The sequence below is a fragment of the Porites lutea genome, chromosome 9 (genome assembly GCF_958299795.1).
Source record: "Porites lutea chromosome 9, jaPorLute2.1, whole genome shotgun sequence".
NCBI classification, from domain to species: domain Eukaryota; kingdom Metazoa; phylum Cnidaria; class Anthozoa; order Scleractinia; family Poritidae; genus Porites; species Porites lutea.
The window spans coordinates 21,365,883-21,390,194 of NC_133209.1; the positions used below are offsets into that span (position 1 = coordinate 21,365,883).

The 24,312-nt window shown below is 40.7% G+C and overlaps 1 protein-coding gene across 1 annotated transcript in view; it reads right to left on the reverse strand.

Annotated features, from left to right (window-relative positions):
* Window positions 1-24,312, reverse strand: part of LOC140949035 (dedicator of cytokinesis protein 1-like) — a 49,927-nt gene that overhangs the window by 19,664 nt on the left and 5,951 nt on the right. The window contains exons 8-37 of the mRNA XM_073398287.1: window positions 23,484-23,568; window positions 22,611-22,646; window positions 20,718-20,866; window positions 19,751-19,868; window positions 17,335-17,395; window positions 16,736-16,807; window positions 15,295-15,370; window positions 14,177-14,262; window positions 13,976-14,019; window positions 13,380-13,461; window positions 12,981-13,034; window positions 12,763-12,836; window positions 12,173-12,271; window positions 11,571-11,643; window positions 11,086-11,189; window positions 10,046-10,211; window positions 9,558-9,655; window positions 9,390-9,473; window positions 8,758-8,858; window positions 8,386-8,467; window positions 8,109-8,161; window positions 6,018-6,132; window positions 5,642-5,868; window positions 4,466-4,578; window positions 3,946-4,073; window positions 3,171-3,269; window positions 2,345-2,538; window positions 1,958-2,036; window positions 1,125-1,225; window positions 293-351 (exon numbers count right to left, since the gene is read on the reverse strand). Coding sequence (XP_073254388.1) covers window positions 293-351; window positions 1,125-1,225; window positions 1,958-2,036; window positions 2,345-2,538; window positions 3,171-3,269; window positions 3,946-4,073; window positions 4,466-4,578; window positions 5,642-5,868; window positions 6,018-6,132; window positions 8,109-8,161; window positions 8,386-8,467; window positions 8,758-8,858; window positions 9,390-9,473; window positions 9,558-9,655; window positions 10,046-10,211; window positions 11,086-11,189; window positions 11,571-11,643; window positions 12,173-12,271; window positions 12,763-12,836; window positions 12,981-13,034; window positions 13,380-13,461; window positions 13,976-14,019; window positions 14,177-14,262; window positions 15,295-15,370; window positions 16,736-16,807; window positions 17,335-17,395; window positions 19,751-19,868; window positions 20,718-20,866; window positions 22,611-22,646; window positions 23,484-23,568 — 2,912 coding nt within the window. The remainder of the gene's footprint in view (window positions 1-292; window positions 352-1,124; window positions 1,226-1,957; window positions 2,037-2,344; window positions 2,539-3,170; window positions 3,270-3,945; window positions 4,074-4,465; window positions 4,579-5,641; window positions 5,869-6,017; window positions 6,133-8,108; window positions 8,162-8,385; window positions 8,468-8,757; window positions 8,859-9,389; window positions 9,474-9,557; window positions 9,656-10,045; window positions 10,212-11,085; window positions 11,190-11,570; window positions 11,644-12,172; window positions 12,272-12,762; window positions 12,837-12,980; window positions 13,035-13,379; window positions 13,462-13,975; window positions 14,020-14,176; window positions 14,263-15,294; window positions 15,371-16,735; window positions 16,808-17,334; window positions 17,396-19,750; window positions 19,869-20,717; window positions 20,867-22,610; window positions 22,647-23,483; window positions 23,569-24,312) is intronic.

Below are 24,312 nucleotides of genomic sequence, written 5' to 3' on the forward strand. Positions count from 1 at the left end.
CCTATGAGGGTTTTAACGAAACGTTTTGATTACCAAAAACATTAAGACTATAAACTTAAACTTCAACTGTCTAGGCAGTGCTGCTGATTGGTTGAAAATTTACTTTAAATTACAGAAGCACTACCCAGATCTGGATGGTGACGCGTCATCAGTATGGAATTGCCACGCTCGTTACTCAGGTGTCTTTTCATTTCGCGGGCAAACTTCGCCAGTGACGGCGTCGCGAAATTGTCTGCTGTTTTCTCAGGCTAGGAATATACATCACTACAAATTTAAAGCTGTTGAAACTTACCGAGGCTTTGCCACATGGTAACAATCTCAAAACCCATAACTTGTCTCATGTCTCCGTACCTACAGGCCAGAAATAAAGGTTGGTTAAGTCATCTTTCGGGGCAAATGACCCATCAGGTCGGAGATTATAATTTATCCCGGTTATAGTGGGAATCGTTCTACTCTTCTCTCTCCCCCCCTACCCCTCAATTCCCTGGGCAGGATGCTAACACACCGAAGGGTTCACAGCATTGTGTTCGCTGATATCCATCTATACACCTGAGCGGAGTGAAGCACTTTGAAAGTAAAGTGTTGTTGTCTTCGTCTCTTGCTCTCCAGCATGGCTTTTTGCACCACGTGAATGACCAGCTGTGTGAGCAATTCTCTAATGTATTTCGGCTCAAACTCAGATAAAATACAGACTCTAGCTCCAAGAATGTATCGACTCCAGTTCCAATAAAATTCAGACTTTATCTCAAATAAAGGCGGACATAAGCGCAAAAAGTACACTTCGAAGAGAGACGGAAAAAACCTTTGGAAAAGTACGCCGACCGAGGTTCAAGCTTACGCGCGAGCACGAATTGGACCGTGATTGGCTAAAACCTGGCTGAAAATTCACGTGAAATCATGCGCGTTGTAAGGGAGAGTGGTTGATGGTTGACATAAATTCAAGAGTTAAGAGCATCGTTCAAAGTTCGAAATCTTCAAACTGTTTTAACATTAATTTTAATTTAAAAAAATTTAAATTCAAAAAGTTCAAACTAGCTGAAAAAGGCCTATTAACTCATGTGTTTTGCTATTAGAGAAGAGGAACAATGACAATTACTAAAGGAATGAGTTATTGACAATTTTACCTGTCGATGATCTTGTGTTTCTTCACTTCGGTGAAGCTCTCCAGTTGAAGATGCGATTGCGTAAGAAAGAACACCGACAAGTTGAAGTAGTTGTTCCATAACTGCGAAATAAATCAGAAACATTTTGCACTCAGACTACATAGATCGAGTTCCGCCAAGGTTTGAGTCATTGTTTCCTTGTGGCCGGAATATCTCTGGTCGTGTTTCATCCAAAAACAAAACACTGATGACTTTGACCCACATTTTGCGCTACTGTGTTTGGCATTACAAGTTCTTTATTGTTGTCTATAATAGGGAGCTTAAGCAATAGCATTTTTCTGCGACAGACGTCAACCGGAAGTGGACTTTTCGCATCATTGGGCAGTGGCTTGGTTCAAACTCGTCGGTAAATCGTCTTTATCGGAGCAAAGAAAGTTAGCAATACAAATTTTTTAGTATCAAGGCATATAAAACGGGAGAAGGCTTCACTTCCGGTTGACGTGAGTCGCGGTTGACGTGCGCGCGTCGCGATGGACGTCAACCGGAAGTGGACTTTTGGCATCATTGGGCAGTGGTTTGGTTTAAACTCTTCGGTAAATCGTCTTTATCAGAGCAAAGAAACTTAGCAATACAAATTTTTTAGCGTGAAGGCATATGAAGAGGGAGAAGGCCTCACTTCCGGTTGACGCGCGTCGCTCAAAAACGTCTTTGCTTAAGCTCCCTAATACATAAACTCGACCGACACTGCTTGTAATGACCATTTTCATCAGCTGTTTGCCCGCCCTCCAACCCGAGAAACCACGTGACACCGTTCTCATCCCATATTTCCTCAGACGCGTGTCAAGATGGCTCACCTGGTAGTCAAAGTTCTCTTCTCCTGAAAAGTTATCCAGTAGGGCTTGTGAAAAATTCTGAATGGCTCTTAAAATTACGCTAAAAACAGAATATTCCTCGTTAAGAACAATTGGGAAAAAGCGCTAACAGTTGTACGAGAACAAGAGACGGATCAACTTACTCACTCAAAATAAGACAAGAATTCAGGAAAAGCAATTGATATAGGTTGATTACCAGCTGCTGTTCGGGATAATGAGCCCGCAATCCACCCGGGAGACAGCGGAAATCAAGCCTACAATTATTTGTAGGCAGTTATTTTCAGTTCACGTGGTGGGCTCTCGGCCTATGAAAAGCAAGAAAAATTTGCAACGAATGATAAAAATTATGATTATGGTTAATTTTCCCACCTGTTCCCTAAGACGATGATGACTATCCAGTCTTTAAGAAATATCCCACGCTTGACTATTTCAGTGAACACTACAAACACGTTCATTAAGAAATCTTTCAGTTCCTTGTTGCTCGAAAACTCCTTCAAGAACCTCTGGTAATGCTCTTCAGTCATGATCCACAGCAAGTTCGTCAACACTGACAGAAAATGCCTCTGAAATAATGCAAAAAAGTAAATCGAAACTTTTGACACTATATAGTTCTAGTGTTTACTCAGCACATCAGACTATAAAAAAACATCCATCCCAAGAATATTTCTGGGAACAAAAACTGACTGAACCCAGCACCATGAGTTGCAAACGGAAAGGACTTCAACAAACTTTTCACCTGCGAAAAATACTGAACCTATAGCAACAGCTACCATCATTTGATGAGCCTGATGGACATGAGCTTTTGGCCTTACAATTTCAACTGACACTTAAATAATAGGTGTACGAAAAGCTTGCATGCCGGAAGAAGAAAAGGTGCCGTAAGAAACGTTTTCATTTTAATTTTCACAAGTGAAAGAGATAGAGCTATACAATAAAACACGATAAAGACCTTTGTCACGAGGCGGCCATTTTGTCTCGGGAGATTTAAAAAGCTTTGTCCATGCACGGCTAGCCTTGCATCTTCCGCCGCGTGACAAAGATCTGTTGTCGGGAGGATAGAGACGTTAAATAGTGACACTGACAATCTTCGCTCTAACATGGGGGGGGGGGGGGGGGGGGCGGTCCTGTCTAAGTACAACAGACCATCTACCCGATGTTACTCGGCATAGTCGTATGATTAAGAAAGTGCTCTTACCGCCAGCTCGCTGGTTCTGTCCACAGTCATGACTGTTTGAAAGACGGGCTGTAGCAGTGCCTTTGCAATGAGGTACACATCTTCTTCAATAGGTCCTCGCTAAAGAGGTTTCAAGAAAACAATGCGTTATCACGACAAATTCGGAATAAGATTAGCCACTCTGCTTTCCAAAAAAAAAGGACTCTAACCAACGCATGTAACCAGCGTCAAACGCGAGTTACGCATAGGAAGTCACGATTGGAGAGTTTTAACTTCACGTATAAGGCAAACGTCAAACATCTAATTTAAGTTGAGAATTTCTCAAGTTAGAAAATGAGCAGATAAAAACAGCTCAAAGCAATTCTTTTAGAAACAAAATTGCGTGAAACTGCTGATTTATGTGCAGAGATAATGATTTGTATAAAAAAAATCACTCAAACGTGACTGGGTGGCAAGAGTTGTTTATCTCATACAAATCCTTCTAATTTTCGGTGGCGGTTGCAATCGCCAACTTTGAGATATATGGCTCAACATTTACAGGTTGCCTAATTTTAATACGCTCTTTCAGCTCGTGCTACTAAAATTGTTCAAATGCTTTCGAGTTTACCAAAAGTTGATCACGTGATCAAGTCACGCACAGGGCCTTTTGTGGGATTCATCACCGCGCACCGCCTGGACGTTCTTTAGGTGTGTGGAGAAAATAAATGTATAGACTTCCAATGTAACACATACATTGAGGAAACAAACAGAGATAAAGGTTTATACAGGTAATTCACATGTAAAAACAGATTCTTACCGTGGCTTCCGTCTGTAAAGTCGTCAGCATCGAGCCCAGTATTTCCGCGCATGTTTTCATGTCTTGTTTTTGTACCAGTTGTTTCTGAAGAGAAGCCACGAGCACAGGGATAAGGATTGTTCTGGATTCTGCACAAAACGAAAGTTACATATGAAAGCCTTTTCAGCAGCAAATTCATTCCTCAGGGGAAATGATCTTGAACTTTGCCAAAGTTGACAATGCGTTTATGGAAGCAAAAATGACCAGGGGACTACCGAGAACAAATCCAGCTATCGGCCAGGGCGGAACTTGAACTCGGGACCTCCGGATTGAGAATTCAGCGCTCTAGCCAGTCTGCCACACTACTTCCTCCTCTAGATACGATACACACTTGTGTATACAAGGCTTACAAGCCTTAAAATTCAACAGCCTTGGGCTCAACACAAATGAGGAAAGAATATAAGTGTAGGACTCAGTAACAGATAGATGTCTTCTGTATCTTCTCAACAATAAAGCTCTTTGGGGATAAATGTTGTCTTACCCTGGTGTCCAAAGAGACTGCTCTTAACAGTGGCATCAATAAACTGTAGTTTACTGCTCGCGAGAGCTTTGTGATCCCCAGCGGCACTGACAAGGAATTGCTTAGCAATTGTACTAAAAGAAATGCACACAAGTCAAAGGATTTAGTCAAAGATTACCACATAATTTGTTTTGCCGTCAAAACAACGACATGATTGACTGACTAACTGACTTAAACAGGTTACAAACTGACTGACAGACGGACTGTCAGACTGTCGGAAGAACGGACGAACCGACGGACTGACTGACTGACAGACAGACTGCTTAATGGCCCATTAAATGGCTGTTAAGAGACTGACTGGACTGATTGACGTTCTCGTTAACTAATAAATGACTGATCGGTTTAATTGACGGGACTGATGGACGGATGAACGGACGGACTGACAGACTGACTGACGGACGAACAGGCGCATGGACGGACTGACCGACTGCCTAACAGCCTAAATGTCTATTAACAGACTGACTGGACTGATCAACGCACTCGTTAAATGATAAAACTGATCGCTTTCATTGACAGGAATGATAGAGGGACGGATGGACGGACGGACTGACAGACTGACGGTGGGACGGACGAACTCACGGACTGACTGACGGACGAACGGACGGGCGCATGGACGGACGGACTGACTGACTGACTGACAGCCTAAATGGCTATTAACAGAACGACTGGACTGACCGACGCACTTGTTAAATAATAAAACTGTTCGGTTTTTATTGACAAGACTGATAGACGGACGGATGGACGGAGGACGGACTGACAGACTGACGGAAGGATAACGAACTGAGGGACTGACTGACTGACTGACTGACTGACGGACGGACGCATGGACGAACTGACTGACTGACTGACTGACTGACTGTCCAAATGGCCCATTAAGTGGTATTAACAGACTCACTAGAATGATAGACCCACTAGTTAAAATGATAAATGAATGATCCGTTTAATTGACGGGACTGACTGGCTAAATGATTCACTCCACGAACTTTAACTTAGTTAACGACAAACCTAACTGGAAATAAATGGCTTACTCACAGAAATAGCTGACGTGATGACTGAGGTACTATGCTGAATGTCGCACAGGTCACTTACCTACGTTGTAATTCGTTTATTTGCCAGAAATGAAGAAAGATCACAAACCTTAATTCTTCTGAAGTAAAAACTTTTAGTGCGTCTTCGTAAATTCCAGGAAAATGCTGCACAGCTAATGACTGTCGAGAAGAAAAAAAAAAAAACAAATCCAGTGCATTAAAGATTACGTTAAGCCCATCGCCAATAGGACAAACTGAGGGAGTCGGAAGCAAGCGCGGAAGATAACCATGACAACCCTGGTCAGCGGTATCTACCTGGTACCACTCCCTGAGAACCTTAGTGGAGAGATTCGTAAATACTTCAAGACATCCAGAGGGAGGGAGGGTAATAACGACCGCACGTAAAAGGGAGCGACAAGAATTTCCCTAAGAGCCCTGATTCTTTCTGCCATTACGCCAATACCGGAAGTTTCAAATTATCTTACCTTTGCAGTAACATCAGGAAGTCGTGAAGACATTAAATTATTCAAATCCGTAAAGACAGAATACAGATCCTCTCTAAATGCCTCTTGAGTGGCTGCGTCGCGTTCACGGTGCATACTACAACCATAATAAATAAAAACTTCTTACGAATGGAAATGCTAGACTCCACCTCTTTTATTTATTCTACCATAAAATTTGCTGAAAGGAATCTTTGATATAATAGTCAAAAGTTAGTTTAACTATTTTGAGTAAATGCAATGTACTTAATTCTAGGCATATCTTTTCCACTGGTTATTATTGATGACTTTCACAGTACAGAAGCAAAGACCACAGAAATGACGCCAAAATGTTCAAAACTTTACAGTGGTTGCGGCTAGTGGTTCCACTTGGGTTTTGAGTTTCGAGTTCGCTATGACCGCTGAATTAAAGAAGTGAAGACGCATTCTTTACAGCTTTAGCCTCCATCTGAAGTAATATATTCACAAATTCCAACGAGAAAAAGACCTGTTCATTACTCTGTCTATTGTGTATATTCAAATTTCAAACACTGACTTGCCAGAATTTCTGAATATTTTACTTTACGTCGAGGCTAACCCTGTATGAATGTGTAGTTAATGTTTGTATTCAGCGGTGATTTTTAATTCGAAACTGGACTATTTAAGGTGACTCGACCCAGTTTTTTTGGGGGGGTACTATCCTACTTTGAAGCTCTCTGGTATCCCCACCTTTACTTTTATCGTAAGTATAACACATAGAATGGATAACATATAGATCAATCTACAATATAACATAAATTTTTGGCGATCGGAGTAAATGTCACGTGGTTATAATGCCACGCCCCTTTGAGGTCTGAGTCGAAAATCTGCTGTTGCCAGCATTTTTTCGTGAAAATCTCTCGGCTACACATAGTGCGCATTAGTGCCTTGCGCTGAACAGAGTTTCACCAAAATCGCAAAGACCCAATTCGAGAAATTCAGCGGTTTCCAAATTTGGGTCATAATTTATGCGAAAATGATCAGCAAACTTTACACGGATTATATCTAATAAACTATGAGATTCATCTCTGTATTTTGGGCATCCTTATAACAGATGGGTCCTTGCAAGTCAGCAAAACAATTTAGGGCCTTGTAAATGCGCGCGATTTCGAGCAAAGCAAACATTTAGAAATTATAGTTTTCGCTATTTGTTGACGTTTGTCAGCGTTTAAGAGTCAATCTCACGAAAAAAGCATTTTCTTAAAAATTCGTAGTTTTTTTTCCTTCAAATTTTTTCAGGGCCACAATTGATTAACTAACTACCGGGACTCTGAATTTCATGGTCATTGAAAAACTGTGACATTATCTTCTATAAGCCCAAACTTGAGTAAACATTGAAGATTTTTAGCGTTTTGGCTGAGTTTGTGCTTTGGGAGTTGTCTATTGTTTCTAGTCTGTCATTATACAGCATTCTTGTTCAGCACGCGTGCAACGACCGTTGTTTGCTTTTCTCGAAATCGCGCGCATTTACAAGGCCCTAAAGCGTTTTGCTGACTTTCAAGGACCCATCCAACGATTTTTTAGTGCACTAATGTGCACTATGTGTAGCCGAGACATTTTCACGAAAAAATGCTGGCAACAGCAGATTTTCGACTCAGACCTTAAAGGGGCGTGGCATTATAACCACGTGACATTTACTCCGATCGCCAAAAATTTTATGTTATATTGTAGATTGATCTATATGTTATCCATTCTATGTGTTATACTTACGATAAAAGTAAAGGTGGGGATACCAGAGAGCTTCAAAGTAGGATGGTACCCCCTAAAAAAAACGGGGTCGAGTCACCTTAAAGTCATTTCTATGTTCTATCAGAGTACAGACCATGGAAATTGCTGCCTATTTGCTAGACAGTGAAACATGTATACTAAGTGGACGCCCAACAACCACGTGACTTTCAACTGCGCCCGTTACTACAGGTGCGTTTTACTTAAAATAGAGGACAAAATGTTTGTCGACAACTACGCCATTCGCCCACTAAGCACAGGGTGTCCCTGAATACAGGTTTCACGTCCTTAAAATTCAAACCTACAGAATACAGTGCAATGTTTGTGAAGTACCTGATCAACATCATTCTCGATTGAATAATAAATTTAAAAAGATATTCTAAGGCCTGAAAGAAAGAAAAATAAAAACTGTTCAGGGAAACAACAGCACTCTGGCTGCAACATTCTCAGATAATAAACGGTAATACTAAGAGCTATCTTTTACCTATACAACTTGGACCACTAGTAAACAAGACATCAGCCCAGCGGAGGCGTTGAAAGCGGGACAAGCGTCCCAGATATAGACATCCGCACAGTGTACAGGATTAAAAAGAGGGAGAGAAATGCTCACCGTCATAGTATTTTTTAGGTTATCCATTTTATCGTTTTCCCCTGTAAAGAACAAAGCTTGCCTCAGGCAGCTGATAAGTTTCCTATCAAAAAAAGAGAAAAGTTTATTAGTTTAACCGTTCGTTTGTACATAAACAAAACAGAGATTCAACTGGAGACGGGACCGCTATTTTACATGGTCATCCGAGCCATGCGCAGGGCTAGCCGTTTGCAGGGCAAAGGCAGTACCTTCATTTCTCAGATATTTTAAGACCCTGGGTATTGGTCCAGCCCCAGGAAACGAACTCGCGACCTCTCGCTCTGCAGTCAAGCGCTCCACCGTCTGAGCTAATCCTGCCGCTTTTATATCCCTTTTTCATTCACGTCCACTTACTTGTGCGCCATGGTAGCGCTGAAGTGCTTTTCAATGTAGGTCGTTAACACGCCTCGAAAGTGTTGATACTTTGCAGCAGAAAGAAGGCAGATGATGAACACCTAAGACAAAAGCAATAGAATCAAATATTTAAAAAAATCCATTAATGAGCTAAGTGTAACTCGCCCAGCCCATGATAATGAATAATGTGTCGATGAGGTAGCCTACACCACCGGGGAAACTCAACCTACTCTTTTCGAACAGTATTGTGGGTACTTCTACGTCCCTTTCGAATTGACTGATGACAGGAAGATAAAAGAGGCAAGGCCGACGGCTAAACGTCACCGCCAAAGGACGCGATCACGGGTCATGAGACAAGGTCTTAAATCACAGCCGGCATGATCTTACTGATCCGGCCGAGGTTTAAGCCCACGTCCTCCCGTTCTGCATTCCACCGGCGCCCTACCAACTGAGATAACCGAGCGGCGGTCAGTAAAAATTCACGTGGTCCCGATAGTCACTTGTATTATTTCGATGGGGGAAAAAGACGGCACTAGGAATACTAGTCTGTCAGGTTTCTACTCAAAGAGGTTTTAGAGGGAACAGGTGGCCACTTTGGAATTACACGAAACGATACTATCCACAGCACTTACCAAAGCGCGGAATACAAGGGTGCCGTATTGTTCTGCGCTCTCATTCAAAATTGCAAACAATGCATCAAAAATGTCTTGAAGAAACTGCAAATATTAGAAAACAACGTATGAGTACGAATTTTCCCTCTAACCACCTAACAAGGAAACTCCCGAGCGTACCAAACCTACCTTGACAATTTCTTCGCCATCAATTTTCAGCAGAGAGGTTAAAACTTTAGGAATCTCCCGTTTTTTAGCTTTCCATCTTAACAAGCCAACAAGGTCCACTACAAAAACATCAGCATTATTGGTCAGTAAAAACTGAATTAACGAGTTTTAGGAGTCATAATAAATTTCATTACGGAGCTTTTCACACTAATAGGATTAGCGCGTGAGAATTCCTGCACAGTGTTGCTGTAAGCAAAAAAGCTGATGTTTACTGAAACAAATGCAAATGGTAATGTGCGTTTTGTACCCAAAAGAAACAAACAAACAAACCCAAAACAAGTGCAAAATACAAAACACGAAACAGGTACAACCGGTGTGCCCTTCGCCATACACGTTATCGTTTTATAAGTAATGATTTACTGGCTGACTGGCTGTTCTAATTGATTAATTGATTGATTGATTGATTGATTGAGTCCATTCGTAACAATCCGAAATAAGCATTAACTCACCATTCTGAGTTAACTTTGTCGAGCATACTATTGTTTTGAGGAAGAAGGAATCCTTAGTATTCCGTACTAATCTGTCTGAGGAGGAGTTGGTGTGATTGATCATTTGCTGCGCGTTCGAGGGCATGTGAAGATATGTCTTTGAGTCATAAAAACAGTTCGCATCGTACTGTGGAAAAAGGTACAAATAGAAAATTTACAAAGCAGAAATAACTAGTACAGCTCTAAAAGTCGGAGATGAAACGCCGTGCAACGGTATTACAAGTAGCTATTTATAAGAACCCAGGAACCATAAAAGCTAAAAAGTCCTCCTTTAGCTACAGAGGAACGGAGCGTAGCCGCTCCAACGTCGCGCTCGAATTACAGTTGGGACTTTAAGATCCGTGGACGCGACAACAGCGAAAACGTCGCTTAAAAAGAGAAGTTGCGTTCTTTCAGTCTTCATCGCGATTATTCCTGGCTACCCACTTACTTCGTCAAATGTAGGTGCACCTCCCAGGAGTTGAATTTCTGAGAACCATGTCCAAGATCAGAAAGAGAAATAAAATTTCGTCGTCACTTATATACGTCCTCTATAAAAGGTTACATAGGTATTTTCACACCGTAGTTGTGCTAAAACGGTAACGAAATGTATAAAAAAAGCGTGATGCAAAAAGTTGTCGTTTTTCCGTTTTTCTTATTAAACCTATTGCTACGTGACGTTCTCGTTGCCGTTGCGTCGTCGGATCTTAAAGTCCCTAATATAGCCTGAGGGCCTGGGGGAGGGAAGGGCGCGTGGGTAAGGAAGCAACTCTTTCCTCTTTTTTCCCCTCCCCTCCCATGTCACTCCAAAAGCCTTTTCGCAACCTTTTCGTAGGTTACGCTCCAATAATCTCCGATTCATTACTATTTTCGGGGAAAATTTCCTTAAGCGGGTGGAGTACCTCAATTCTGGGAAATAAGACCACTTTTGACGCATAGATATGACAGGTTAAGGCTTTCTGGCAGAGAAATAAACAACAACCACAACAAAAACATGATTGCAAACGCTTCAAATAACCCACCTTGTATACACACAGCTCGTGACCTCCGTCTGGTATTGTTGTTCCGTCGGCTCGCATGAGACTCACAAAGGAAAAACCAAATGTCTTATCAGCTTTGTTCTTTTCTAAAACAGAAAAACAAGAAATAAATGGGCCTGAGCTGAGTGCGATGAGTTGATTTTTCTGGTATTCTCTAGTCTCCTTCGCAGCCGCTCGGGCCGGAGTCACGAAAACTCCCCGCCCCTGAGCGTGACTCCGGCCCGAGCGACTGTGAAGGAGACAATGTATTTTTCCAGCCTCCAGACAGGGGAGTTACTGCCATCCGGGACTCCACTATGTACGATTACTGTTAGTGCCAAAAAATTACGAATATACCATGACTCAACAACCAGTACATAGACGTCAAAATTTACTCAAACCTAGGAGTACAGATTTTTAGTTGCCTCCTACGTAATTCAGGCGAAATCGTTATTAACTTCTGCAGTTATTCTATAACAATGATTTACCTTCAAATTTTGCCAAATGTCGAAAGCCAAACTTCAAATGGGCACCAAGGAACTTGTCAAACGGGAGCTGCACCTGTAGGGGAAAGCAACACATTTTAATCATGATTTACCTTTATAATATTCAAGGACAAGCCTCGTATACACCACACGGCCAGCAAGCGATTAAAACTACAGGGATTCGTCGACAATATACCCACCCATGGGACCAGCGTTAGTTGTTTGTCGCAAAACAGACAGTTATCTCGGAGAATTTCTTTTCAGGCAGATGATTAATCTTCTGCCAGAACCTCCTAGCCAAGGTTGTTCAGCTACTTTTAGTGTTTAGGGGTGGTAACCGCCACGGCGCTTTGAGTGAGTGGAAAAGAACAACGTCTTACTGGATAAGGCTTTATTCCTTTGGCTAACAAACACTTATTTTTAGCAATGACATGACGCGTGACCAATGTAAATCTTTAAGGTTTGTTAGACGGGCTCTGTCTTCTACCTTAAAAACTGAACTGAGCGTACCTTTCTGTGGAGCCGTTCACTTCATACCGTTTCCAAGAAGATGACGTAGGAATTCTCTGTAACTAACATTATTTGCGTGACTGCTAAGAATGTACCTTTATTGTTTCATTCCACTTTGGATTGCTGTTGTGGTAGAATATAATAGACTCGTACTCAGTCACACTGTATCCTCCTGCCCCGAGAAACACACAGTCCTGAAAGCAGAACACTCAACGTCAATGTTCTAGAACTTAGCGTATCAAAAGGCTCAACTGAGTGAAAGTGACAACGTGAACATTGGTCGCTTCAGGGAGCGTTATAAAAACCAAAAGGGAGAACGTAAACACTGACTGCCTTGTTGAAAAAAGAACGTGTAACTACCATGAGTAGACAGTACCTCTTATCATGTGATCGTGTAATCTCAATAACCTTAGAACTGGACCACACCAATGTGAGAATGGTGGTCTAGAGACGAAAAACCTTGCGTGTATTCCCTTTTAAGTTGAACGCTTACAGAGAAAGGCAAAAAAGAGAAACCCACTGTCATATTCTGTAGATTGACAGGTAGAAATAGACACGTACGTACTCTTTTCACTGAAGGTCCTGAAGTAAGAATTCAGTTGTTTTTTTTTTACGAATATTCACTTTGTCCCACACTGTGTTACATGAACTTTAAAATTAACGAACAGGACATTATTTTTATTACCTCAATAACCTTCCCTTTAGGTCCCACAACGCACATGGACACTTCAACATTTCTCGACGTGGTTTTCCCTGATCCTTAAAGAATGGAATGGAAAATTTACAAGAACAAAAAATTTACATTTACACATCTCCACTTTCATTCCAATAAATTAAGTTAATATTGAAGTCGATGCTAATGCAGGCTACCCCAAAAAGCTGCTTGTCCATCAGTTTTATTACCTTTTTCAAATTCTCCTCTTTCCAAGGTAACGTACACATCATTCCTGATATCACCTGCAAGAATAACACCAGGAAACAACGTGACTAGAATTGTTTTTGTGACTCGCATTCCAACATCCATTTTGTTTCGTTTTTTTGTTGTTGTTGTATTATTCTACTCGTGACATTTCTCGACAAAATTTGAACAAAGGAAGATTAAGGCGTCACGACGGCGATGACAAAATGAAGGTCAAAACAATAACAAGTCAACACCAGTTATAATAAGCAAAACAACAACTCTGCACGTGCATCATTAGACAAAGTAAGCACTCTTTGTCAAGTCAAACGTGCTAGTGTAGATAGGTTTTAAATGGTCGACAAAGATAAACTGGTAGAAATGACGTAAACTGTTTAGCAAACCTGGCATGATCACATCGGGAAAGCCTAATTTTCTCACAACTGGAATTCCTTTGGGTACCAAAAGAGGATTCTCGTGTTGAACCTTAACAGGAAAAATAATATGAAAAAGTTGGAAATCAATAAAATGATTCTTACAAGGTACAATGTACTGACTAAGCCGGCAATGTTGGTAGCAGGGAACCTCTTAAGTGATGCGAAACGTCACTCTATTAGGGTGGGTGCTTGGGTGGGTAGGTGGGTAGGTAAAGGTAAGAGCGCAATCAAATCACAAGGTGCATGCAAGGTTCAGAATCTAAAAATGCCTTTTTGGCTTACGGGTTCCTTCGTTATTGCGAGGCAAACATGATTTATCAACCGATAAAGAATTGTTTTGGAAGGCAAGTGGCCTGAAATATAATAAACTATTTGCGGGTTATCTATCAAAAAAGGTGAACACAAAGTTCAGAAACTAAAACCGCTCTCGGGATTAACGTTTTTTCTTCTTTCATGTGAGGAAAACATGATTTATCCACCGATGTACACTGAATTGTTTTGGAAGGTAAGGGGCATGTAAAATATATTAAACCTTCTGCGCATTATTTATTAAAATGCTTCACCTTATCTAAGTCGCCATGAAACATCCTCAAGGAAACAAAAATGCCTAGGAGAGAAAGAATAAATTACTCTGAGCGTCACACTACGAAGTACGAGTAGATGTAAAAGCAAAATCAAAGAGCTGATTATTTTAATTAACTCCTCTCGCTGCAACAATCTGTTTTATAGTCGCTCGATATAGAAAACAGCCACATTGAACTCACCAGCACTTGAACTTGTAGCACTGTATTTACTGGTTTGTTTCTTTATGATGCTGTCATGAACTGTCCAGAAATCACTATCACCGCATCTGCAAGATTATACACAATACAAGACATTGCTTTCTTTGCTAAACTTTCAACAGGATTTAAAAATAAATAAAATAGTCTCTTTATTTACCCTTGGCAGTATTTATAGCGTTAATGCTAGCGGGGACGGACAAATGTATGAAACAAATAATTTAAATCAAATTTAACAGGCTTAAGAATCCCAGCTAGCCGGAGGCAAAACAGCTGGCTATTTACAAGCATGGCCGAGGATTCGAACTGGGGACTACTGTGAACTAATCCAGCTAGCGGTCAGGGCGGGACTTGAACTCGAAGCCTCCGAATTGCAAGTCCAGCGTTCTAACCGCTCGACCACACTGCCTCCTCGTATCCTCCTGGATATGACATACGTGGCGCAATTTTTTTTTCAGGTGTCCGAGGACAGTATTTAAGGGCTAAAGCCCTATTGACCATCATTTTCGAGCCTCGGATACATGGGAAGCTAACTGCACGACAACGAACAGTCTTTATTTTATTTTATTATTTTTTTTATTAGCTTCGCCTGTTACTGAACAATGAATAATAAATAAACGCTTAATAGGCAGGGGGGCCATAACAGCGGTGAGCCAATTACAGTGGTCCGGACCCAGTCCAGCTATGCACCTGAAGATGATGCTGGATTTGCAAGAAAATCAAGAGAATACCTTCTTTACCTGGTTCTGGGAAACGTCACAGACACAGGCCGTTAGAAGCCGATACAAGAATCTACGAGTTTCTTACTTCTAACTTCTTCGGTTTTAACTACACAAGAGATGGAGTAATTAAAGAGTAGTCTATGACTTCATCGTTGGGGCGCGTAAATGTGGTCAAGGCATATAAGGGAATATTGTGTCAGTATGCCATTTTTCATTACGCAAAATATCGATTAGGTTTATATTTGACTTCAGTACGCTTTAACACAACTTGAATAGCGCATTGCAAAAACACAATGAACCTCAACAACCTATACTGAATTTTATATTTTGAAATACAATACATCTGGGATCAGAAGCTTGAAAACGAAATCCTGTACTTACGTGAAGATTGGCATGTTAAACTCTTTCTCTGCCAGCTGTTCCTCACGACCCAGTAAAATATCCACGATGTCCAGAACTAAACAGTGCAAAAAACAGAAGGAAGAAAAAAAAATTGTTAACCGCTAAATACACCTCTTTAGCTTGCATGTTTTGTTTTCCCAATAAAGGTCATGTGATAATACTCTACAGAACTGTTTCTTTCAAATTTTGTCCTGTTCACGTGCATACCTACGCATTTTTGAAAAGACAAAAGGTCAAGTTCCCCTGGGACCTCTACTAAAAAAAAACATACAGGCAAGCAAGTCTATTGCTCGAGTTTGTTACTGTTTTTTTTTTGGTTTTGTTTTTTTTTTTAACAGCATTTTCACAGCATTTTTACAGCTTGCTATTCGGGCAAGCTGAAGCCAGCATTTACTAGCCCAGATGTCATTTCAACTAGCTCCAAAAACGTTTTGACGAGCAGAATTGATTTCACAGTTCCTCTGTTATTCGAATTCCTCAAAAAACATCACTTGCCCGTCGGGCAAGTTAAAAACAGAATTCACTAGCCTGATAGCAAAATCCACTAGACCCGGGTTATCGGACACTACTTTCTTTGTACGCTGCAAAAATATGTCATTACTTTTTCTGAGCGTAAACTGCCTCTAAATAAAAAACACAACCAAATCTGAATTAATGTAAAAAGAGTAAAGTGGTGCCAGTGCATCTATACTACAGTGTCATACACAAGGGAACAACTGGTAAATGTTGGCCGCACGTTAACCGCAAAGTACCTGAGCATCTATTTCCATTGTAGCGATGCTTAACAAAAAACATTTGTGAATGGATTTCCAAAACTGGGTTGGCCGTTTAAAATAAAATTTGGCCATTTAACTCTTCATTTGCCACAGTCGAAATTTTGGGTGTTGAAAGTGTTAATTCAAAGGAAATTATCCCTCTGTTGTCCCCATTTATTTCCTAATACGATATTTTCACCTAACGTAACGACGGCCATGTTGCAAACCAGTTCTGTGGGGGTTGAACCTTTTTCTTATGTAAAATCCTTCTTTTGTTCCAATCAATTTACATAGCTGCTGGTCACGTGAGAGAGCGCAGCGACGACGACGACGACGACGACCACGGCAACGAAAAAGACAATACTACTCTGCATGCGCAGCACACCTTTTTGTACACTTCTTTGCCGTCGTTGCACGACCACGACGTAACTGCTTAATTTCACGTTTTCTGAAGGACGTGAACATGAGAAAACAGTTTTCAAATTCTTTGTAAAATATCAGATACAGTCCCATGAAATTCGACTCCAAGAAACTCATAACCATTTAACAAATAGAACGACGTCCAACAAGAGCGACTAATATATTTTGAAATAGCGTGAATTCACTTTCTAAGGAGACGTTTCGCACGGTCGTCGTCGTCGATGTGTCAAAACGACTTTACTCACCAGCACATCCATATGGTCTCCTGTAAGACGTAGAGGAAACTTTTTTTGATGAAGTATCAATAAGCATCCTCCCTGTAAGGATGCAAGGTGAAGCAAAAAACAAACATTAAAAATCATGGGTCATGATAATACGATTTTTAAACTCGTAGTTTTTTTTTCTAAAATAAATTTTCTCTCCAGGGAACCATGGCTTTTAATGACACATGTTTATATGGGTTTATTGACCAAGACAGAGGTCAAAATGGGTGGATGTTGGCCCTTTTTTGAATCATACAGCTGTGCATCGTTCAAGTCAGCAAAAACACCTGCGTAATGTAATCAATGCGTTGAGTCATTGACCAGGATTTTTTTTTTCCTAGAACTGAAGTATATCTCAAGTTGTTATAACGAAGGGCCAAGGGACTGGCACATGTTCACTATAACGAGGGTCGTTTCCATAAGCTTAACTATTACTGGACTGAAAAATATCGTTCGGTTTGCTGAGGGATCGTTATATAGAGGTTCGTTACACGGAGGTTCCTCTGTATTATCAAAATGCAGCTCTTCTTCTCCTGTTCGCTCAACAATCTGAGCACAGTTGATAATTTTATGTGACCCACCTATTCTGACAATGTGAGCCACAAGGTAAGCATCAGCATTTATATCCTTACTGCCAAGATCCTGAAAAAACACACTTCATTAGTGACAACTTAAGAATCGGGCAACAAAACAGTGGCAACAAAACCCAGGACTACTGGCGCAACATGTTGCCACAACTTGCAACACCGAAATTTGTTGCGTGACAAGTTGAGAGCGAAGGTGGTAATACGGGCAACAATGCTTTACAACTTCCAGTGCAACAATGTTGCGCTACATGTTGCCCGTATTACTTGACCTTAATTTGTTTTGCAACACTGCTGCAAAACGACTTGAATTGCCTAATTTCATGCCGCGCGGCAGCCTGGCACTACCGGATTTTCCCGGACTTTTTAAATACCGGATTGAAAATGGCTTCCAAAATAGAAGGTAAAGCAAAGGTCATTGCGAGCAGTTGAAACGATATTACGAGCCAGATTACTCCAGAAAGTGAATATTCTAAAGCTAAGAACAGTTGTTTTACTGCTATAAAGAACCTAGATTAAAAATTTCGAGATAAGAAAGATCTAATGGGAGACTTTCGGTACTTGGAAGTATTGGAAGGATTCCCGAATAATTCGACAAAAAATTTGAACAAAGAACCGTCGAGTTTAGCTCTTTTTACGGCGCTGGATCCGACCAAATATTGGGGAATGATAAGGGAGTGGGTGTACCTGTTTTTACAAACCGGAAAATAAAAACTACCAAAAAGCGAAACACACCAGAGTGACCCTGAGTGAAAGGGCAACATTGTATATTAGGTCGGCAAGGCTTACATTAGATTTTCTCCCCGTCGCTGTGTACGGTCTCAGTAGAAATCCTAAAGATCAGACCGGAAACAATTCTTACTGAACATGGATTAGAGCAAGTATACTTCAGTGTTACTTGAGAGGCACTTCTCGTCCGGTAACACTGCAATTCCTGTAATTTGGGCAATTAGCTTGTAATCACAATCAAGAATATCACGTACATCTACCTTTTGGCTAGCATGCACTGAGTTTAGACCCCAGGGGCCCCACTCACATATTTTAATGGCGGGGGGGTCCGAAGGATTTTTTTGGGTCTGACATTTTGGCCAAAAGGGATTTTTTTTGGTCTATGAAAGACGCCGGGATTTTTTTGGGTCGCGAAAACAACACAGGGATTTTTTGGGGTATTGTATTTTTCATCAGCTCAAATCAACAATAACATAAGCGCAATTTATAGTTTTGTTTTTGACCAAAACCAAAATTGAAGTTGGCATGTTTTAGCTTTCCAGAAGATAAATAATAAAATTTGCTGATGCAAAAACACTGAGGGATTTTTTTGGGTATGCTAAAAAGTAGGGATTTTTTTGGGTAGACAAATTCTGAAGTTGGGATTTTTTGGGGCATAAAATATGAACCTCTGTCGGACCCCCCGTCATTAAAATATGTGAGTGGGGCCCCTGGGGTTTAGACTAGTCCCTTATCTTCCTTCATGTAAACAACACTAGGTTTAACATACATAACGCCAGAAAGTTCACTACACTCAGTAGCTTTCACGGACATTACTCTTTTCCGCGACGGGAATAATCCAGGTAAGCCCTTCTGTACAGCCCTTTTAATTTTTCCTCCAGCATAATTAGGCTACGATCGGTACGTGCCGATCACATCTGTGTTCTTTCCTGCAATGATCCTCTACTTTTCATATGCGGGTAGAATTAAACAGAGGATCCTTTGTTGTAGAAAATTTATAATCATGTTTGGTTCGAGCGACCTGTTCATCGAACAATTGCTTGCACTTGCTGAGTGTCGCCTCCTTAAGTTTAGCTTCAGGGCATGGCCGAAATACTGCATCCTTTCCTTACTAAGTTTAGACAGATTCTCCGAGGGAATATTGATCAATATTTCTTCGAAAAAGAATGCTTTCGTTCGAGTTTTTACTCCCACTATCCGCCATTTTGAAACTGGACTTTTTAAAAAGTCCGGGAAAATCCGGTAGTGCCAGGCCCCCGCGCGGTATGAAATTAGGCAATAGCGATGTTGCGCGTTTTACTAGCAACGTTCAAACCTGTCTTGCAACAATTCAGGTTGTTGCGGGTCGCGAAAAATTGTTGCAAAAAGTAGAGAGCTAGTTCTATTTTTTGCAACAAAATCTGTATACAGGCATGTTGCCCTTTTTGCAAGCTGAGCCCGAAGTAAACTTGTTTTAGCGAAAAAGACGTAACTCGCTTGTATGGCGTTACTCCCGCTTAATTTTATCCAATCAGAAGGCAGTATTTACTATTTAGGCAACTTGCAACAACCTTTGAATTTCGAATATATTTGGTAGAAAATTTCTTTCATTTCTACAATATTTAAAACAATGATTTTCCTGAAAATATTCACGTATTCATTGCGAAACTAGAATTTGAAACGGTTTAAACTATACCATACTCACAGTGAAAACACAGGCGGAGTTGTCGATTTTCTGGACTTGATTGATTCTCTGTGAACTGTCGCTCTTGTTTAGACTCTGTGTGCTATCACTCTTGCTTATGGAGACTAGAAATCTTTCACTGAAAAAAGACAAGCATGAATTATTAGGAAGCTTATGGCGAGTTAGTGACCGCCACAGCGCCGAGAGTCCGTAATAGCCAAAGCGTGTTTCAGTCAAGTCCGAAATAATCAAGAATTTAGCTGCTACAAATGGAGTGTCCGTAATAGTGCGGTGTCCGCAAGGTGAGAATTGACTGTAGTGCAGTGCTGTTTCACGCTTTTTAGTACATCATTTCTTTGACGTTCGCTGCACGACTACGACGTGAAACTTTCTCATGCGATGTTTTACACGACGATGAGATTTTCCTGTCTCGTTTTGAACTTGGATAGAGTCCGAAAAAAACAAATCCACCAAAATTCGCTAACTTATGACAAATTAATCGCAACTAAATAATCGTGATAGAACTTTAAAGAACGTAACTTCCTTTATTAGAATGATGTTACACGATACGATTCGCAACAACAATTTTTAGCACAACACAGCGTTGCAACATTGTCGCGACATTGTTTTGAATGCTTGCAGAGCTGTCATTAAAGGCCGTAACCCGTAACACCTGTTACGGCTGAAGTCACTTGATGTTACAGGTGATCAAAGTGGAAAGCTAAAGGTGGCACTATAAATATTTGTGAGATGTTACGGGTGAATTTTCTTTTGCAACGGATGCTTCAAAACTTAATGACAGCCCTGGCTTGTAACATTGTTCCAACATTGCAACAGTCTGTTGCGCTAAAAAACGTCGTTGCGAATCATCCCGTATAACATCACCTTAAGAGACGTTTTCGCAGCCGTCTTCATCGAGGTTTTCTAAGCTCTCTAATCTGCTTTAACATCTCCTGGAAACAACAAGACGAGAGATATTCTCACGCACCTGATAAACCGTCCTTCTCTGGCGTCATAAATGGAAAAAAACACCTGGCACCTCTCGTCAACGTTACAGACAAAGCTGTTCACGTTAAGGAAGGCATGATGCATGACAGTCATCACACGTGATGGCTTCTTCTTGAAGTTACCTCTTGCCTGACAAAAAAAATTCTGCTGGTTGGACACAAGTTTAATAAGAGGTAGGCCAAGGTAAGGGACGATTTTATGAATGATTCGAAAACTGTTCGGACCATACAAAATCATAAACAAAATTCTGTAAAACTACTCTTGGTCTTCATTCTCTCAGATTATCGTTATCCACGAGAGCGGCCAAAAAGACGTTGGGAACAGGGTTGGTTAGCTCTAGACCATTGTTTGAATTTTCAATCCACCGTAGAGCTTACTTTTCTAAAGACTATTTCAAAGTATCATTTTTAGTCAGCATAATTGAGACCATAATATATACAGCTATTGCGAGAAGGGTTGCCGGATAAAATGTACACGCGACGATCCCAAAAGGTAATATGGGATATGATCAATAGACTGTTCCTGACACTGTAGCTGTCGAGCCTACTTTTTTTGCTTTCCTTTAACACTCGCAGACATATATCCAAGGCCTCTCATGCCATTCTTTCAAATTTCTTTGAAGAACAGTGAACTAAAAACTACCCACAATACCCTTCGGGATTGTCGAGTGCACTTTTTCCGACAACCTTTCTCGAAATAGCTGTGTACTAAAACAGTGGATAGTGTTTTTCGCGCGCTCTGATTGGCTACTCAATCATTGAATATCCTGCACTATTCACTGATTCACCTCCAGTTCCTCCGAGCGAGCGACGTCAAACTCGCGTAAGTTGCGAGCAACATGCCTTCCCGGTTTGCTGCCGTAACAAACAAAGAAATTTCACAACTAATCAAGCAAGCTGTTCCCGAAATACACGAAGAAGGTGACGAAGTTCGGTTTGGAAGTCTTAACAGGTAAAGCTATGTCTTTTTGACTTGAATTTATCGATAAAACCGGTGAAAAAGTTTTTTGTTTACAAATGCAAATTAAGTCTCGCGTTACTTTATTTAGTTGACTTGTTTATAAAAGCTTATAAATAAGCTTAAAACTAAATCAGGAGCCGATTACTAATAGTAATCGGCTCCTGACTAAATTTAATAATCTTTTTTACAGAATGATTTTAAATACAAAAAGAATTAACAACTCCTTTAGAAGAAATTTCCCCGCAAGAGCTAAACAAATGCCTTCAAAAGTTTTCTTTGTCGGCAAGAAAAAGCGACGACAGCGGCCGTTCGGTCATTGCACGCCAAAATTGTAATCGTTGGCAACAGTAAAAGAGTTAAAAATCATCATTTTTGTGCTCAATTATCTCACTGTTTTAGTATATACTAGAACAATTATTCTCCTCCGTGTCGGTGGCTAGTGGTGGGTATTTACGTCGCCGCTTCGCGTCTCCCTAAATACCACCACCACGACACCACCACTAGTCACCTCCACTTCGGTGAATAATTGTTATATAGCTCCAGTTATATATACCCTGACGAGAAAATTATTTAAGTCGATCATAGACCTCGCTGCTAGCCCCAACACCCACCCCCTGAGGTTAACCATCTTTCGTGCAACCGAATTTCTTTTATTGGACGTTCGAGGTTTTCTGAGGCCTAGGCCAAACGTCGAACTTTTCCTCAGACGAACCAAACTCTAATTTGGTTGGTTCGTCTCATGAAAAGTTCGACGTTTGGCCTACGCGTGACGAAACTACATTTACATGCCATTAGTTTTACCGGTAACTCTCTAAACTGGGTACTCAACTACTTAACTAAAGTGAGGCCTCGACTGCAGTTAAACGTAGCCAAATGCACAATAGTTTTGAGTGGTAAAACAGGATAAACTTACTGATGCTTGGAGGTTAGCTTCAGCACTTGAAACATGCTACAATGAGGCAAGAATCAAGATACAATATCGATTATGTTGATAGAAAAATTTTATTTATTATTAAGTTCCTGTACTTGTTCACAAACCTTCCACTATTGATAGAACAATTTAAAGCGCCTTGCATTATGCAAGGAACCTAAAATGGTGTAAGTAAGCACAACAGAGCTGGGTTCCAAATTTAACAAAGCTCATTTTATCTCTTTAAATTCTGAGCTACCAACTACAACTGTCATATTCTCCCCTGGAACGCCATTCATTGTTTTTACAAGGCAATTCTACCTTTATAATCTTAGGGGATCACATCCACACAAATTACAATCAAGACAAAAGCTACATATGTAGTATTATACAGTAGTTTAACAGTTTTCACAGCTCAATATGAAGTTGCAGTTGATAATGTCATGCCATACTCTTGAAAAGGATGATACCCTCATTTAGGGTGCAAAGAAACTCACTTTTACAGCTTGCCATTAGGGCAAGCTGAAGCTAACATTTACTAGCCCAAACATCATTTCAACTAGCCCCAAAATATTTTGATGAGCAGATCAATTTCACAGTTCTTCTGTAATTTGAATTCCTCAAAAAACTTCTCTTGCCTGTTGGGCAAGTTAATAACAGAATTCACTAGCCCGATAGCAAAATCCACTAGCCCCGGGCTATCAGACACTTTTTTGTTTGTAAGCTGCCCTCATTACTATCAACAACATCGCTGCTTATTAAGAAGCTCCCTGGTGTAGATAAATGACCATGGGCAGACAAAAGAGCTAGCACAAGTGCCTTGTTGTAAAGTAATATAATTTTACTTCTTAATTTTAAGGACCTGTAAAGGCTTACCACTTTGTACAGTTCTACAACACTTGTGGAGTCAGCATCAACAACTTCTCCATCCACACGAGGGATAAGATCAAGGCCCATTTTGCTACAAAAATGACAACAACAACACTAATAATCAGTAAACAATGATCTGGATTTTAAGTTTCTGAGCAAATTAGGAGCATTGATCAGGAAGCTGAGTGTATAACTGGGTGGGACGAATATCAACTACAGTTCTGCCTACATTACGCTTACAAAATGTACGCATGTAATTTACACAGGGCTGGCTCTATTAAAGGGATGGGGGTGGGGGATTTTCCCTAGCTGATGTACATTTGATCCCCGCCTACTTTCACAGGAAATGAAAGAAATTAAACGTTTCAAGCGCTGTTCAATTTCTCGCCTACATATTGCATGTAGACTGTAACATGGAATTTAAATGACAGCCCTGGTTATTATATTGAGCCATAGAGAGGGGGGCACAAGGGGGGTATGAATACCGCAAAACCAACAGAGTTAGGTATAGACATCGCACAGAATAACACGGCATTGAAATTACCCCAAAATTCCTAAATACAGCAAACTGCTTGGTTTCGTAAAACCGCAATACCACAAAATAAAATAAAAATTTCCGCAAAACAGCACCAAAAGTCAAGCAAAACCACATCACCGCAAACCCTTTCGCTCCGCTCCAAAGGTAAACGTCTACACTGTACAGTCTATGCAAACAAGGAAAACATTCTCTATTGCTTATAATAATTGGTTTATTGTTACAGCAAAATTATGCATTGACAAATCCTGTCCCTGTTCCATTCTTGCCATTTTTTCCTTGCCACACAAGAATACACTC